At 32.8% G+C, this 14,815-nt stretch overlaps 1 protein-coding gene across 4 annotated transcripts in view; it reads right to left on the bottom strand.

Moving 5' to 3' along the window:
- The window catches only part of LOC148611356 (choline transporter-like protein 2), a 117,524-nt gene that overhangs the window by 89,801 nt on the left and 12,908 nt on the right, over positions 1–14,815 (bottom strand). For 3 of the 4 annotated variants that reach the window (XM_088591816.1, XM_088591815.1, XM_088591819.1), the window contains exons 2-7: positions 10,189–10,237; positions 8,480–8,553; positions 6,348–6,426; positions 4,839–4,926; positions 2,239–2,343; positions 886–946 (exon numbers count right to left, since the gene is read on the bottom strand). In XM_088591816.1, coding sequence (XP_088447942.1) covers positions 886–946; positions 2,239–2,343; positions 4,839–4,926; positions 6,348–6,426; positions 8,480–8,553; positions 10,189–10,237 — 456 coding nt within the window. Of the gene's footprint in view, positions 1–885; positions 947–2,238; positions 2,344–4,838; positions 4,927–6,347; positions 6,427–8,479; positions 8,554–10,188; positions 10,238–12,443; positions 12,550–14,815 lie in introns of those variants that run through there. The other variant, XM_088591818.1, reaches the window with a different exon arrangement.

Below are 14,815 nucleotides of genomic sequence, written 5' to 3'. Positions count from 1 at the left end.
GTGAAGTTTGTGTTAAATTGCATGCAAAAGTGATCTTTTTATGACAGAATTCAATTTTGTAAACACAAAATTGAATTTTGTCATAATATTTCTCAGTTTTTAAGCGAAGTAGTACACAGAATCCAAACTTAACTAATTTGCATATAAAATTAACTTTTGTTACCTAACTTTTGTCCACTGAAAGACTACTTTGTATGACAAAATTTAAATTTATAGCATGTTATACATTTTGTATATATGAACTCATTTTTGTAGAACAAAACCACACGAGTCCCATTCAGGCCCCATACCAGAAGAGCAACATCTTCATTTTATACAAGTAATACATAAATTATGCCATAATACTAGCTATTTTAAGACAGGGAACCAGTAAGCTCAACACAGACAACAAAGTCAGCACAGTAAGATTTTCAAGTATTGATGATAGTAAATTCTTTAAACCACAGCCATGGTAATAAACATGTCCAACCTCATAGACATATGACAGTTTTATTTCTGATGTCAATGATAAGTTTGACCTTATTTTACTGATGTAGGAACAGAATTTTGCTCTATAGTGGTTGCCATTTCGTGGAAAAAAGATGCTGCATCTTTTTAAAAATATGAAGAAACTGGTCCTATTAGAATCGAAATAAAGCACAGAAACTCCATTTTTATCATTGTTTTAACATTGGCTAGCCCTTTATATTGATATTTAATCCCTCGCTATCAGCCAGGGTAAAATTATGTGACATAAATTGCCAGTCAGTGGTAATTAAAACAATGACAAAATGGAGTTTCCCTGATTTATTTCTTAATTAAATCATGATTATTTAATCATTCCTGATTGACAAAATAAATGACCTCCTCTTTTTATACATAACTTATAAAAATGGTATTTCTTACATGGCTGACTTTTGAAGTAATATGGAGAGCATATATCTTTCTTCACAATGTCCATACCATTCTGAAATGACAAGAAAAAACAAACTAGAAATACCTCAATACTTCAAGTAGTATATGTGCAGTATGTGGCTTTTTCATATTAATGTGTATACATATGATTTTTATGCCTATAATTGATGTGATGTGCTGTATGATACCTATTAACTTGTTTTAGTGATTTGTTTTCTATTCTACAGATGATCATGGACCAGTGCTTAGTATATCAGTACATTTATTTACCTTTAGATATACCTGTATGTTTTGATTTTAAAGTACATGTGTTTTACTTATTCATAAAATGCTAATTAGAGTGGCCTTAGGTCAAGCATGATACTGGCCTCATGAAGTTTGGTTCTGGAGGGAAATTTCTATTGTGTTGGTTAGTTAGTTCTTATTAGTCGGTAGCCATATTCTTGTCTCATAGTTTGTAGAAGGCTGAGTTGACTTGAAGTTTTCAGGTCATTTATTCTTATGTTGACATTTATAAACTAACATTCTAGTCCTTAATTTTGAAAGATTGAGATTTCTAGTGTGAATGTGTAAAATTGTAGTGAACTTGAGAAGCTAGTAAAAATCATATAAAACTATTTCCATACTTAAACAGAAGTTAAAACTAAATATAAATAACTTGAACTAGATAAATGTGTGATTTTATAAACTCATACAATAATTAAAGCGTAAAATTAGATATCTGATAGTATTACTTATTCATATAACACTGTATCATTGATACAAGCATTTGAGCTAAAATTTTTGTGGTCATGGGAAAACATGACTTATGATTATAAATTTTATTGTGTAGGTATTCATGCATTTTTTAGAATAGATCAGTAGTAAGTGTAAATATCAGATGAATCTTTTGCACCTCATGTGAAATATGGTATTTAGTTTAAATATTGATGTTAGAATATGAATTTTATTATTTTTGATCAATAACTTGTTTCATGCCCTTGACTCTCCTCAAGCTGTTGAATTAGTGTAGAGGGGCAAAAGCATTATTTTTCACATAAATATGCAAATAATCTAATCTTTCAGACTTGAGCCATCTCAGGCATATATTTTTATACACCATAAATTTATGAGTGTAAACAGGATAACTGCAATATTCGTTTTTAGATATTTGGTGTAATGAATTTCATTAAAGGATGATAGAGTTCTCTTTCTTTGCACTTGAGTTATAATGTTACTTTTGTTTTATAGGGAATTTCGTCTGGAATATTACATCTTGAATAAACAGTAAACAATTACAAGTTATATTCATTCAAAGCCCTGTTCAAATGTACACTATAGAATTAAAAGAGCCTTTCAACTTACTAGTGATGAATCAAAATTTTCTTTACAGTACTTTCCGTCGAACTGTTCGCCATTTTTAGCAGGATTGTATATAAAGTTTTTATCAGGACACTCTGACACACAAATCTACAAAAAATATCAACAAGAAGGTAGAAATTTTAACTCGTTCAATTAAAATCAAATGCTAATCTGCTTTCAGACCACACATTAATTATAGGATAAAAACAACAGAAAAATTGACAGAAAATATTAAGACCTATTGCAATGATATATACACAGTATCATAAACATACATGTATGCAACATTTCATAATAATTACATTTACTGTGCATATCATTGAAATACGCTAATCTCATTGGATAATCGGCTTCATAAATTATGTTTTTAATGATACAACACATCTTCTAGCTATTCATATTGGCCTTGCTCAAAATTATTGCATCCTTGGCCTTACAAGAGACCTTCATCAAGATGTTCATATGATGTCAAATTTGAAATGAACTGAAACAAGTAAACAAGTAACTATAACATTATTAGTGAACCTGTCCTGAAGATGGAAGTGGCCACACCGGTACCATTACGATCAACAAGTTTATTACATTGACCTTAAACCTTTTGAAATGCTGACCTTAGTTTTGTGGCTATACGACCTTTTTCCAATATTTAAACAATTCCTATAGTAAACAGAAATTAGCATGTGGCTTTCATATGACCTGTTCTTAGGAGATAAAAATAATATAGAATGTACTGTAGAATTCAAAATCAAGGGAGATAATGACTTTTTTTATCAATGTGTATTGATTATATTTTGTGTATTTCTACAAATGAAATAGAAATAAAATAAGAAAAATGTATCAAATGTAATAAAAGAACTGAATGTTTCATTTTTGAGTATGCTTCATTAAGTCTTTATAAAAATCAGGCAAAATGGGAAAAATGTCAAAAACCCACCAATCTGACAATATCATTTCACTCAAGGATGCTGTCTTTATTTGAAGACACCATTATCACAGGACGTGCTCAGAACTTTTTCAACAGAATGTTAGAAAAATCAGTTTTTGACCGAGTTATCTACCCTTGAAATGTTAATTTTCAGTGCATTTCAATGAAATTATAACTCATTTAACTTGTCTTTTGTCCTTGATTCTGATCGTGTAAATAGTCAAATTAAACCTTCAAAATTGTGGGGTTTTTCACACCATGTTTCACTTACTCCTTGATTCTTACAGAGACTGACACTTAAAACATAAAAAAATGAAACATTCAATTCTTAAATCAATTGTTCGTAAAACGAAGAATAAGGAGATATGACAGCACTTTCAATATATTTCAAGCCTGTATGACATTCTACATTCTACTTCAATATAAATAAGTATATAAAACTTGTTAATGGCTACTGGGACCTGTGAAATTGAAAATCTAACTTAAAATAAAAAATATGTGAGAAATGGCCAAAGAGTAATTGTTCCACTTTGCATCACAAGTAAAGTTCATGTTTTTCTGTAGATGTAAGAAAGTACATCCCACTATACACCACCGCTATAGGAAGCTTAGTACAATATAGCAGTAGTTGAGGAAAAATGTGAGGAAAATTTTGGATATTACCACTGTATAGGGAAAATACAAGTAAAACCCATCATACTTCTTAAAAAATATCAACAGCCTGTGATTTACAGAAGCTGAGAATTTAGTTACAAATTCCAAATGATAGAATGCTGGACACAGATCTGACATGTTCTGATAGACTGTTAGATCCTGCTGCTTTTTGTTATGTTTTTTTTCTTTAAGAAATCTATTAACTCATATAATTCTTTCCCTGTGGTCCCAGGAGCCTGAATCGCTCACCAGATTGAATTTTGCCTATCAAGGACAATAAATTAAACAAGAAGTTGTCCAACAATTTTGACTCAAGAAAACTTTGATAGGACTTAATATAAGGATCAATTCAGTAAATGAAAGTCGAAATCCATCATAGTTTTCAAGACATTGCTGAAAACTGTAAAAAAAAAAAAACTTGTGACTTCCATTGTGCTCATCATCAGTAATACGCTTGGATTTACATGATATAAATCAGTCTCCTATTCAAACGCTATTGTGACCTGGTTTTAAACATACTTTTGGTTTTACCAGAAATGATCCGTATTATACCGGAAATTGGCGGAAATTACCGATTTTTGTTAATTTTGGGGAAAAAATGTATTAGGGTCGGTCGGTCGGGAAACCCGAAACAGACATTTTTTTTGGCCTTGTTAAAGCATGTGGCAAATATGTCCTGACCAAAAAACCGCCTACCAAAGTCCAAATTTCTTAAGAAAATTATTGGAAATTGCATAAAATGATATTGTGACCTTAACAATAAACCTGTAACATAAAAATGTGCCAATAAGTCTTTTTAATATTTATTTAAAAACAAGGCTGGAAACTGATATAAACAACAATAACCCTTTCTGCGATATCCACTTGTAACTGCTGATACACCCTGTCACTTTGATACCACTTTTACATAAAATGTCGGCAAAATGATATACACATGGGGAAGGCTGATAAAAGAATTGTTATCAAATTTTTTTTATATTCTGTCAATTTTACCTGCTCTAGGTTTTACAGAAGTTACACAAACCTGAGGTGTAGGACACCCAGTCACAAATACACCAACGCCCATCCTGCCACATGATACAAGATCAAAGAAAAATAAGTAGTTCTTCCCCCTGAAAAATGAGAAATAGTAAAAACAGTAAAAATATTGTTGTAAGTACAACATTATAGCACATACAATTATGATTTTCATGGGAGTTGATGTAGATAAATCAATGGAAGACCAACTCTATAGAGTTTATTGATTTATTGACAATTACCTGGTGAACTTCTTTAAGTAGTTGACTGAGCTATTCGAAAAGAGATTTAAACTTGCGGTGAAAAGTTCCTGAAGTTTAAATTTCCTTCACATTTGCCCATAGACTTGCCAAATACCTCTCTTTAAATTTAAGAACAAATGAAAAATTTCATTGATTAGCAAAAGTACTAATTGTTGGTGATACGGCAATTAGTGGCTGTATCAAGGAGGTCATTTTTTTTTCAGATTTTTTGTGTCAGCGAGGGACTTGAAGCAAGGCTAAAATACCCAGTCAGCAACCTTTTCGAGGTTTTGTTTTGTGCGAGATATTTTCAAGGATGCTATTTGGAGGTTTTGTTTTGTGTGAGATATTTTCAAGGATGCTATCTGGAGGTTTTGTTTTGTGCGAGATATTTTCAAGGATGCTATTTGGAGGTTTTGTTTTGTGTGAGATATTTTCAAGGATGCTATTTGGAGGTTTTGTCTTGTGTGAGATATTTTCAAGGATGCTATTTGGTTGTGAATAGTGTTTGATATGTGTTGTGGTGTCACATTATTGTTGATAGATATATTCCATTGCAATACAATGGGTGCTGCAGGCAGAGCAGGACATCCTTACCCTTACGAAGCACCTGATGTCACTCTCTTTTGTGGGAGTTCATATTGCTAATGCTTTTTGTGTGACATCTTGTTTCCCTTAACTTCAGTTTTTTTTGTGTTATCTTATTTGGTTCATTACATTGTGTATGTAGGTTGTCAAAGTCTCATGTGTTCAATGTTTAGGCCAAGTTTTGGGATTTTGACATATTTGAATCATCCTACTGCTGATGATTCTGTATTTTTTAGGGGATATTTAGCTACAATATTAATATTCTACATGTACATTAGTATTTTTTTGTTACCGGTATGCTATCCCTAATCATTGATATTTATCATTATATATAGTTTCTACCACAGAATTTTCCACAGTAAAAAGTAAATTAAACTTAAGACAATACATTTAACACAGATCATTTGGAGTAGAAATACATGTTTCTGAATAAGCCAATATGAATAAGGGTAACAATAAAATTACTTAACACTAAAATAAATTGATATGAAAAAAATATTTTTCATCCAACATCCCAACAGTGAAAATAAAGAAAAATCAATAGACAAAAATATTCGGTATGATCTATATCTTAATTAAATAAATTTAAAGGTTGCAAATTTCCAACTGAAATGTACCACAATTAATTGGCTATGGGGAATAATTTATCTAAACAAATTTATTAGCCTGGTATAGATAAAGCTTACCTTTGTTTACCATACCCACACAGCTCTTTATCAGAATTTTGTGGGTACAACAATAGTTTTGGATCACCATACTTAAAGGCTAAAATAGAAAAAATCAAAAACTAAATAAGAGGTGTAATTGTTGGTAGGACAGACAAATGGACACAAAACTTAGTTGGTAGAAAAATGAGAAGTGAACTTATCATATTGTAAGGTCCTTTGAATTACATGTATACCTAGGACTCCAGGGTAGAAAACTCACTCACAATTCTAGCCAGTCCCGAATATAATTTTTCAATAAATTTACTATATAAATGTTTGCTTTAATTGGCCACTCTTGCCCAAAAATAGCGTCATGGGCGGCAAGCAGGCTACTATTTCTAACTCTGCTGGACTTTGGTCCATTTAATTACAAGTATACCCTGGACTCAACACTTTGGTCCATTGAATTACCAGTATACCCTGGACTCAACACTTTGGTCCATTGAATTACAAGTATACCCTGGACTCAACACTTTGGTCCATTGAATTACAAGTATACCCTGGACTCAACACTTTGGTCCATTGAATTACAAGTATACCCTGGACTCAACACTTTGGTCCATTGAATTACCAGTATACCCTGGACTCAACACTTTGGTCCATTGAATTACAAGTATACCCTGGACTCAACACTTTGGTCCATTGAATAACAAGTACACCCTGGACTCAACACTTTGGTCCATTGAATTACCAGTATACCCTGGACTCAACACTTTATGAGCAACTCCTCAGTTGTTTCTAGTCAAGCAGAGGACACTTGTCCATTCTCCAAGTTTCTTGGCAGAGTTTGAATTGCCCATTTGTATTTGTTTCTTTGTACATGTTATTTTTGTTATTTCATGGTCTTTGTTGTGTTTGTCTGATTTCCCTGTCTGGTCATTAACTTTGGATTATATTCTTTTGATTTCCACTCAAATCTTGGTTCTCTTGATTATCTTTCTTCCATCAAATATTTCATGTAGGGAACCAGAACCAGAGGTGATTTGCTGAATAGTGGAAACCAGTGATAAACTCATTTTCTATTTGCCCTATTTGATCTCTTACTTATATCCATCTCCATTTGCAGCTCAATGAACACAAGATAAATATGATCTTAGCATTAAATAAAAAAATGTTAATCTGTAAGTACTTGTTTGACTTAGACATACCAATAAGTACTAGATCAATATCACATTACCATATAATGACTGAATGAAACTCAATATTACACTGGTAACATATTGAGAAAAAAAAAACAACTAATTTGTCACATATTTATCTCACAAGACAACACAGAAAAAAAGCACATGGTGGTTGATGACCAATAGTATAGCTACATTCTGACCAAATGAGCAGAGTCACAGCTAGGAAAACATAGAAAGGAATAAGTTAAAATGTTTTGAAAAAAAAACATCTAGGAAGGATGTGTTTAAAAAGTTTACAAAAACTTCGTTTTTTTTTTCAGTGAAGTAGTAGTTGTTTGTGTCAATTTTGCCTACGAACATAAATTATTTTTGTGTACCAGGTATGGTGATGGTCTCAAGATTTGTAATGTAATCTGAAAAAAAGGTATTCAGTTACAACTTTAACTCAAACTAAACAATTTATCAAGTTCTGTATTAAAAATAGCAAGGATCTTCTATTTAAACGAATTATTCTATGTGTAATCCCTTTTAAGGAAAATATGACTCAACATATCATAAACTCACACTGACTGGTACCCTAGTTTGCAATACTTAAAAAAAAAATAATCCTTGAGTTGGATTATCTCCCTTTACAAGCATCTGACAATAATCATGTTGCTTCATGCATATCTACATATGATCCAATACTTTGTATAAAGTTTCATCATCAGGAGAAGTCACACATATACACATTATAACATTGAAAACCTATTTTTAACTCCTTAGTTTATTATCTGCCTTTGCAAGCATTCAAAAATAATTACTTTGCTTCATGCATATCAATATGTAATGCCCAATCTTCATTAAGTGCAAGTCTGTAAGAATCAGGCAAAAAGGGAAAAAATCAGAAACATGCATTTCAAAATCCCACCATTCTGACTATATAATTTCACTCTATCTAAAAAGACCATTATTTAATATATGCATAACTGAACACAATGTACTTACCAAACACAGCCACTACAACCAGACCTCCTATGAACACCAGAAAAAGGAGACAACATATTATATCTGTACAGGACCTGTAAAAATTGAAACATTTTTGTCTGAAGATTCAGTATCCACTGGATATAAAGTCCAGGTCTCAATTTCACAAAAAATTGCAAGTGGGAAATTGATTGTAAGCTGATGACACAATGCTATTTTCTGTTGTGACAACATGACTAATGATCAAATTTACACTTACGACTTTCTGTGAAACTGAAGCCTGAACCTTGAAATCCTAAGCTATAATACTCAGGATAAAATTTCACGAAAAGACGAAAGTGTTAAGTTGTTCGTAACTTATGACGTCACAACTGAATAGCATTGTGACGTCACAACTTACGATTAATTTCACACTTAAGACTTTTTATAAAATCGACACCAGTAGTCATTTTTAACCTGGTAATTGGCCTAGATTATTGAAAGGACTACCTCTTTATCATATATTTAAATTAAGAGTACTGCATGCTCATTGAACTTTTTTCCTTAGTTTTACTGCTGGCTAATAAAACATTATGATCTAAATTTATCTTTCATAGCAATATGGTAGTTTCTGATTCTTCATGATTTTGTACATAAGTTCCTAATAGTTTTAATTAAGAAAATATAGACATTGATAATTTTAAATGTGCAAAACTTCCAACAGTTGTACCCTAGGTAGCTTTAGAACAAATTCACAATACAAATATACTATTGCTATATCATAAAGTTGGTCTCTAGACATATTTTATGGATATATACCAGTATTGTTCTCAAACAATCACTGTATAAATCAAGAAAAATATGAAACAGCCAATAAAAAGAAAATAGGTTTTTTTAAATGTATGACACTTGATTTGGTATTGATTTTCTTCAACTTTGCTTTGACAGAATCTTGAAATGTTACAATTGTTTAAAAATTGATAAGAATCGCACAGTAAAAAAATAATAAAATGCCTGTAGAACATGTATCAAATTTAGGGGGATTAAATCTAATCAAAAATAATATTCAATGTTACCCTTTCCTTTAAAGGTCTGTTTTATATAGATGATTAGACAATTTATTGGAGGTATCATCAGGAGTAACCATGAAATCAGTTTCGATTCACTCAGACCAACTGTGAAGTACTTGCCAAATTATGAATCAACAATCATATATCGTGTATAAAAATTGATATCTCATGCAGGTCAAAATGAGATTTCATACCTTTAACATTGGGTATTTACTGTAAATTTTAGATTTAACCAGTTTTGCATGTGAGGGTTTTGAATGTCCTTCACTATACATATCTTGCATGGATGGCACTGGAACCTTTTCTTTTCCTGACTTTAAAATATTTTTCACTGGATGGATCAAAGGTGGCCTCAGTTGAAAGGTGCTTTGGCTTGTTGTTTCGTTATGTTGCTAGTTTTAACTATGTTTTTTTTTTTGTAAGGGCCAGGTCATCTATCTTCTACCGACCAGGTGCTGAAGATGAGATGGTTGAGTCCAAATCATGGCTAAATTTATACTATTGTTAAATATTCCATATAAACAAGAGTTTTTCATCCACTGGGAACATGGTCAGTGAGAAGTCCTAGTAGAATTCAGAGATTGTAACAGATGTAATGACTACTACGAGACTGTGATCATGATGTAAGTGATACACAAGATTTGTCCGATTTGAAAAATATGTACCATTTCTAGCAGTTACCTGTTTTTGACTGGTCCCTTGAAATTTGGGTCATGTTTCAGTGGAGTACCTGAAAAAAAAAGAACAAATTATAATGTCTCTTCACCCAACTTTTGATAGCAAAACTAATAACTCTTTTCTAAATAATATGTGAATCCCAGTAAAATTTACAGTAGGTGAAAAGAAAGGGGTTTCCAGTACATTTATAACAGGGCAATAACTCTGACATTGGTCAGCAGATCTACATGAAAATTTTGGCAAAGGTACATTCATGCCAAGGTTTGGTTACAATCCATCCAGTAGTTTAGGAAAATTTTCAATATTGGAAATACAAAACTTCTGGATAAAAACCCATCTCGGGACCCATAACTCATTCATCTGTTAATGGATCTTTCTGAAAATTTTGGCATAGGTCCAACTCATCATGTTGAACAATTTTACTCCCTGCCAGATTTAAGCTTAATCTAATTGTTTTTGAGTTATGAGCAAAATTCTGCGATTTGACCCCATGGTCTATTTTTAGTAACAGCTGTCACAAATAAAAAAAAATCAAAAATCTTTACTTATTGATTGATAAAGATGTTCTATGAAACACTTATATTAAGTTTTATTTGAATCCAGCCAATTGTTTCAAAGGAGAAGATTTTCTAAGTGGAAGTGTAAAATTTCGTAAAAATCCATTTCAGGACCTGTAACTCATTCATCCATGAACGAGACTTTCCGAAAATTATGGCATGGGTCCATTACATCATGTTGAACAGTTTAATTCCCTGTGAGATTTTAGATCCTATGGTCTATTTTTAATAATGGTGCATGCACATATTGTTAAAAATGTTCTAAAAAACATTCATGCTAATTTTTGTTTCAATACATCAAGAGGTTTCAGAGGAGAACATTTTCAAAGTTTGATTTATTAAATTTGGCGAAAAAATCCATTTCAGGACCCACAACTCATTGGTCAATGGACCTTTCTGAAAATTAGGGGTAGGTTCAACCCCTATAATGAACAATTATACCTTCTGCCAGATTTTAGCTAAATGCAACTCTTATTGAGTTATTTCCAAAATTCTGTGATTTGACCCCTATGGTCTATTTTTAGTAATGACTGCCATGTTTATTTGGCCAGATAAAAAATCCACACACAAGGATTGTTAAAAATACCCTAAGGAATATTCATGCAGAGCTTGGTTACTTTCTGTTAAGTAGTTTCAGATGAGAAGATATTTGAAAAAGTTAACAGACGACAAAGACAGACAACAGACACATAATGAGGGCAATATCTCATAGTCTTTCAGCGAGGTGAGCTAAAAAATTTCAAACATACTGGAACCACAAATGTATAGAACAAAGGATGAATAATTGGATGGATGGATGGACAGACACCAGTTTAATGCTTCTTACACAACTATTAACAGTAGTAGCAGAAGAAAGATTTTAGTATTTCATGTTAACAATATGTGAAATAATTCATAAAGTAAACACTGATGTCAGGTCATCAATCATTTGACCTTTTGAGATTTTTTATCAAGGAAGTTTAACACTTCAAAAAGGAAAACTTTGTCATTTTTATTTTCATCCATGGATAAAATCACTATTAAGGCTGGTTATGTTTTTTTTCCCAGGTAGTCTGCAGAGAAAGTGGTTTTGTCTTAAAATTAGGTTGAAAAAACTCAAAATTTAACCTATAGATCTATTGCAAATTTTGAAGGTTGAGGTTGAAGGTCAACACCTCGGTTAATGAAATTTCAGAATTGTCAGAAATTGAGTCCTGGTGCTCTGACCAACACTTATTTTAACCTTTGTAAAACAAAACCAACATAGACCTTTCATGTCCAAAGACATGATGATGGAGTGAATATTACTGTTCATCAAAGTAATGCACAATAATTCTGATGATAATTAAAAATAATATAAAACCAACCCCTCATGAAATAGAAGTATAGTGTGTCCACAAATTCATTTCAAAAGCTTTTACAGAGGGAGATCAATTTTACAGAATGTTCCATGAAAAGTTACAATTTAGACCATAATGTGTACTTATGGCCTTGTCGTAATTTTCTCATCAAAATTCTTAAATTATATTGTGGAAATGTACAACTCAATACCAAGAAGGCCACTTTTTGATTTAAAACACAAAGTATTTTTCTTCATTGGCTAGTTAACAAAATACTTGTTGCATCATTCAAATAAATGCAATATCCAATGTCTATTGAGAAAAGGGTTGTCCATACATACACACACTATCTAAAACACTGACTAATCACTAATTTTCTTACTTGTTTGTCCTGTTTCAACTGTTTCAGTTTTATCATCCATAATCAGAATCAAAGATAGTAAGATGAAATACAAAATAAAGTAAACAGGAACTAACACTTGAACATTTAACACAATAAAATACAAAAAAAATATATAAGTAAACTACAAACTGTTGTACAGAAACAGTATCTTTCCTGTCAGGAAATAAACTAGAGAAGTTAGATATATGGTGAAATGGTTAAATTGACTATATTCTATAAACAAATTTTTGCTAATTTAGCAAGTAAGAAAAAATTGCAAAAATAATTAGCAGCAAAAATGTCCCCCCTTTTTATGGAATGCATGTTTTACAGAATGATAGTCACATTAACAAATTGTAGCAATATTTGATTGATATCATGAAACATGAAAAATTAGTATCTGAAGCATAGAGCTCAGAAAGCTGGTCCATAGTACAAGAATTATAAATTTTAATATACTAATTCAAAAGTCTGCATTTACCAAATCCATATTTGACCACAGGATTACAAAATCATAATATAGTTTAACAAATACAAATACAAAAACTTTATGCCCCATGCAGGTCCGGCTGTCAAAAGAATAGGCTTGCAGCAGCACTAAACTTGTCGTAAAAGGCGACTAAATAGTGCTCAGAACCTTAGCCCGGGGCTAAGGCACTCTGCCCACAGAGTGACTGGGTTGTGTGCCCCAGGTGGTGGAATGGGGTATCCCTTGTGTGTTACATGCTGGGGTTGTCAGGCTATAATACGAAAAACCTGACTGCAAACCATAGTGGTGCACCGTGTTGGGAAGATGCCACATTCCTCGCACATTAAAAAAACCCTACTGTGGTATTCTCCCAGAGTAGGAACCATACGGCTCCACCACAGGAGGCTAAATTGCCCGACCCTACCCACCTCTCCCTATTTCCAGTGGCAATCAAAATTTCTCGACCCCATTATCCTTGCGTCCCCTCCCATTTTTAATTTCATCATCATTTCATGGTCATTTTATCAACCACTTCATGTTCATCGCCTGAATATAGCTGAAATATTGCTGCTCAGGCGTGGGATGGGACACAAGGACAATGGGGTTGACAAATTTTGATTGCCACTGGAAATAGGGAGAGGTGGGTAGGGTCGGGCAATTTAGCCTCCTGTGGCGGAGCCCTATGGTTCCTACTCCGGGAGAATACCACAGTAGGGTTCTTTAACGTGGGAGAAACGTGGCATCTTTCCCAACATGGTGTACCACTATGGTTTGCGGTCAGGTTTTCCATATTATAGCCTGACAACCCCAGCATGTAACACGCCAGGGGTACCCCATTCAACCACCTGGGGCACACATCCCAGTTGCTCTGTGGGCAGAGCGCCCTAGCCCCCGGCTAGGGTTCTGAGCACTATTTAGTCGTCTTTTACGACAAGCTCAGCGCTGGTGCAGGCCTACTCTTTTAACACCCGGACCTGCACGGGGCTAGGGCTAATTTAAATCACAACTATCACATTGAGGTATCAGTCTTGTATTACATATTCCTGAGCAGGTGAACATCAAAACATGGAGGCTAAAAAATAGTGCGCTTCCTTTTTGCCTTTTCCTGTTTTTGTTTCTTGGCAAATGGCTATCATTTTTCATCAAAGTACAGGGTAAATATCAAGCTATGACACAATAAACTTGTTTTTGAAGAAAAACAGTATTTTCATGAAAAATAATGCATCAGAAAAGGGGTCTATTTTATGAACTCAAAATAAAAGTGAAAGAAGAAAAAGTCTTTTTTTAGTTTGACCTGTCCTGGTGTACCAAAGTTTGTGCCTTTTTTTCTAAAATGGACCTAAAAATTATTTTTGACATTTCCTTAATTGAAAAACATGGTTAAAAGTTAGATTGAAACTAATTGTGTATTTTTTAAAAAATCATGAAAATTTAAGGCATACAATAGAAGTCTATGGGGCAAAGAATACAAGACTGAGACCTTGAGTAGCATAGTTAATGTCAGGAGATAGAGTTGTCTTCCCTGATTAAATGACCATTATCTGATGATACATTTGTAGGTAGTTAATTGGACAATTGAAAAGAAGATTTAAACTTTCTATCAGACACAGATTAAAATTCCTATGGAATGATAGTAAGTTTGAATCTCAGTCCTTGTCAATTGTCCAGCTAACTACCTACTATCTATAAAAGTCATCTGGTGATGGCCATTCAATCGAGGGAAGGCTAGCTCTATTCCCTGAAGCTCACTATAATACTTGCTGTAAAAATGAAATTGAAACATGATGAAGTACAACACATGTAATTTCAACTTTTTGTTGCATGGAACATATTTTTCCCCTCTTTTGGCATAACTGATATAGCAGAATGACATCATCCAATATTTAGGATGACTTAACAGACA

Source organism: Perna viridis, chromosome 7, assembly GCF_037379345.1.
Source record: "Perna viridis isolate PV_CMFRI_1.1 ecotype Kerala chromosome 7, ASM3737934v1, whole genome shotgun sequence".
Classification (NCBI taxonomy): domain Eukaryota; kingdom Metazoa; phylum Mollusca; class Bivalvia; order Mytilida; family Mytilidae; genus Perna; species Perna viridis.
The sequence above is the reverse complement of the archived record's forward strand: the minus strand, read 5'-3'. Positions and strand labels throughout refer to the sequence as shown.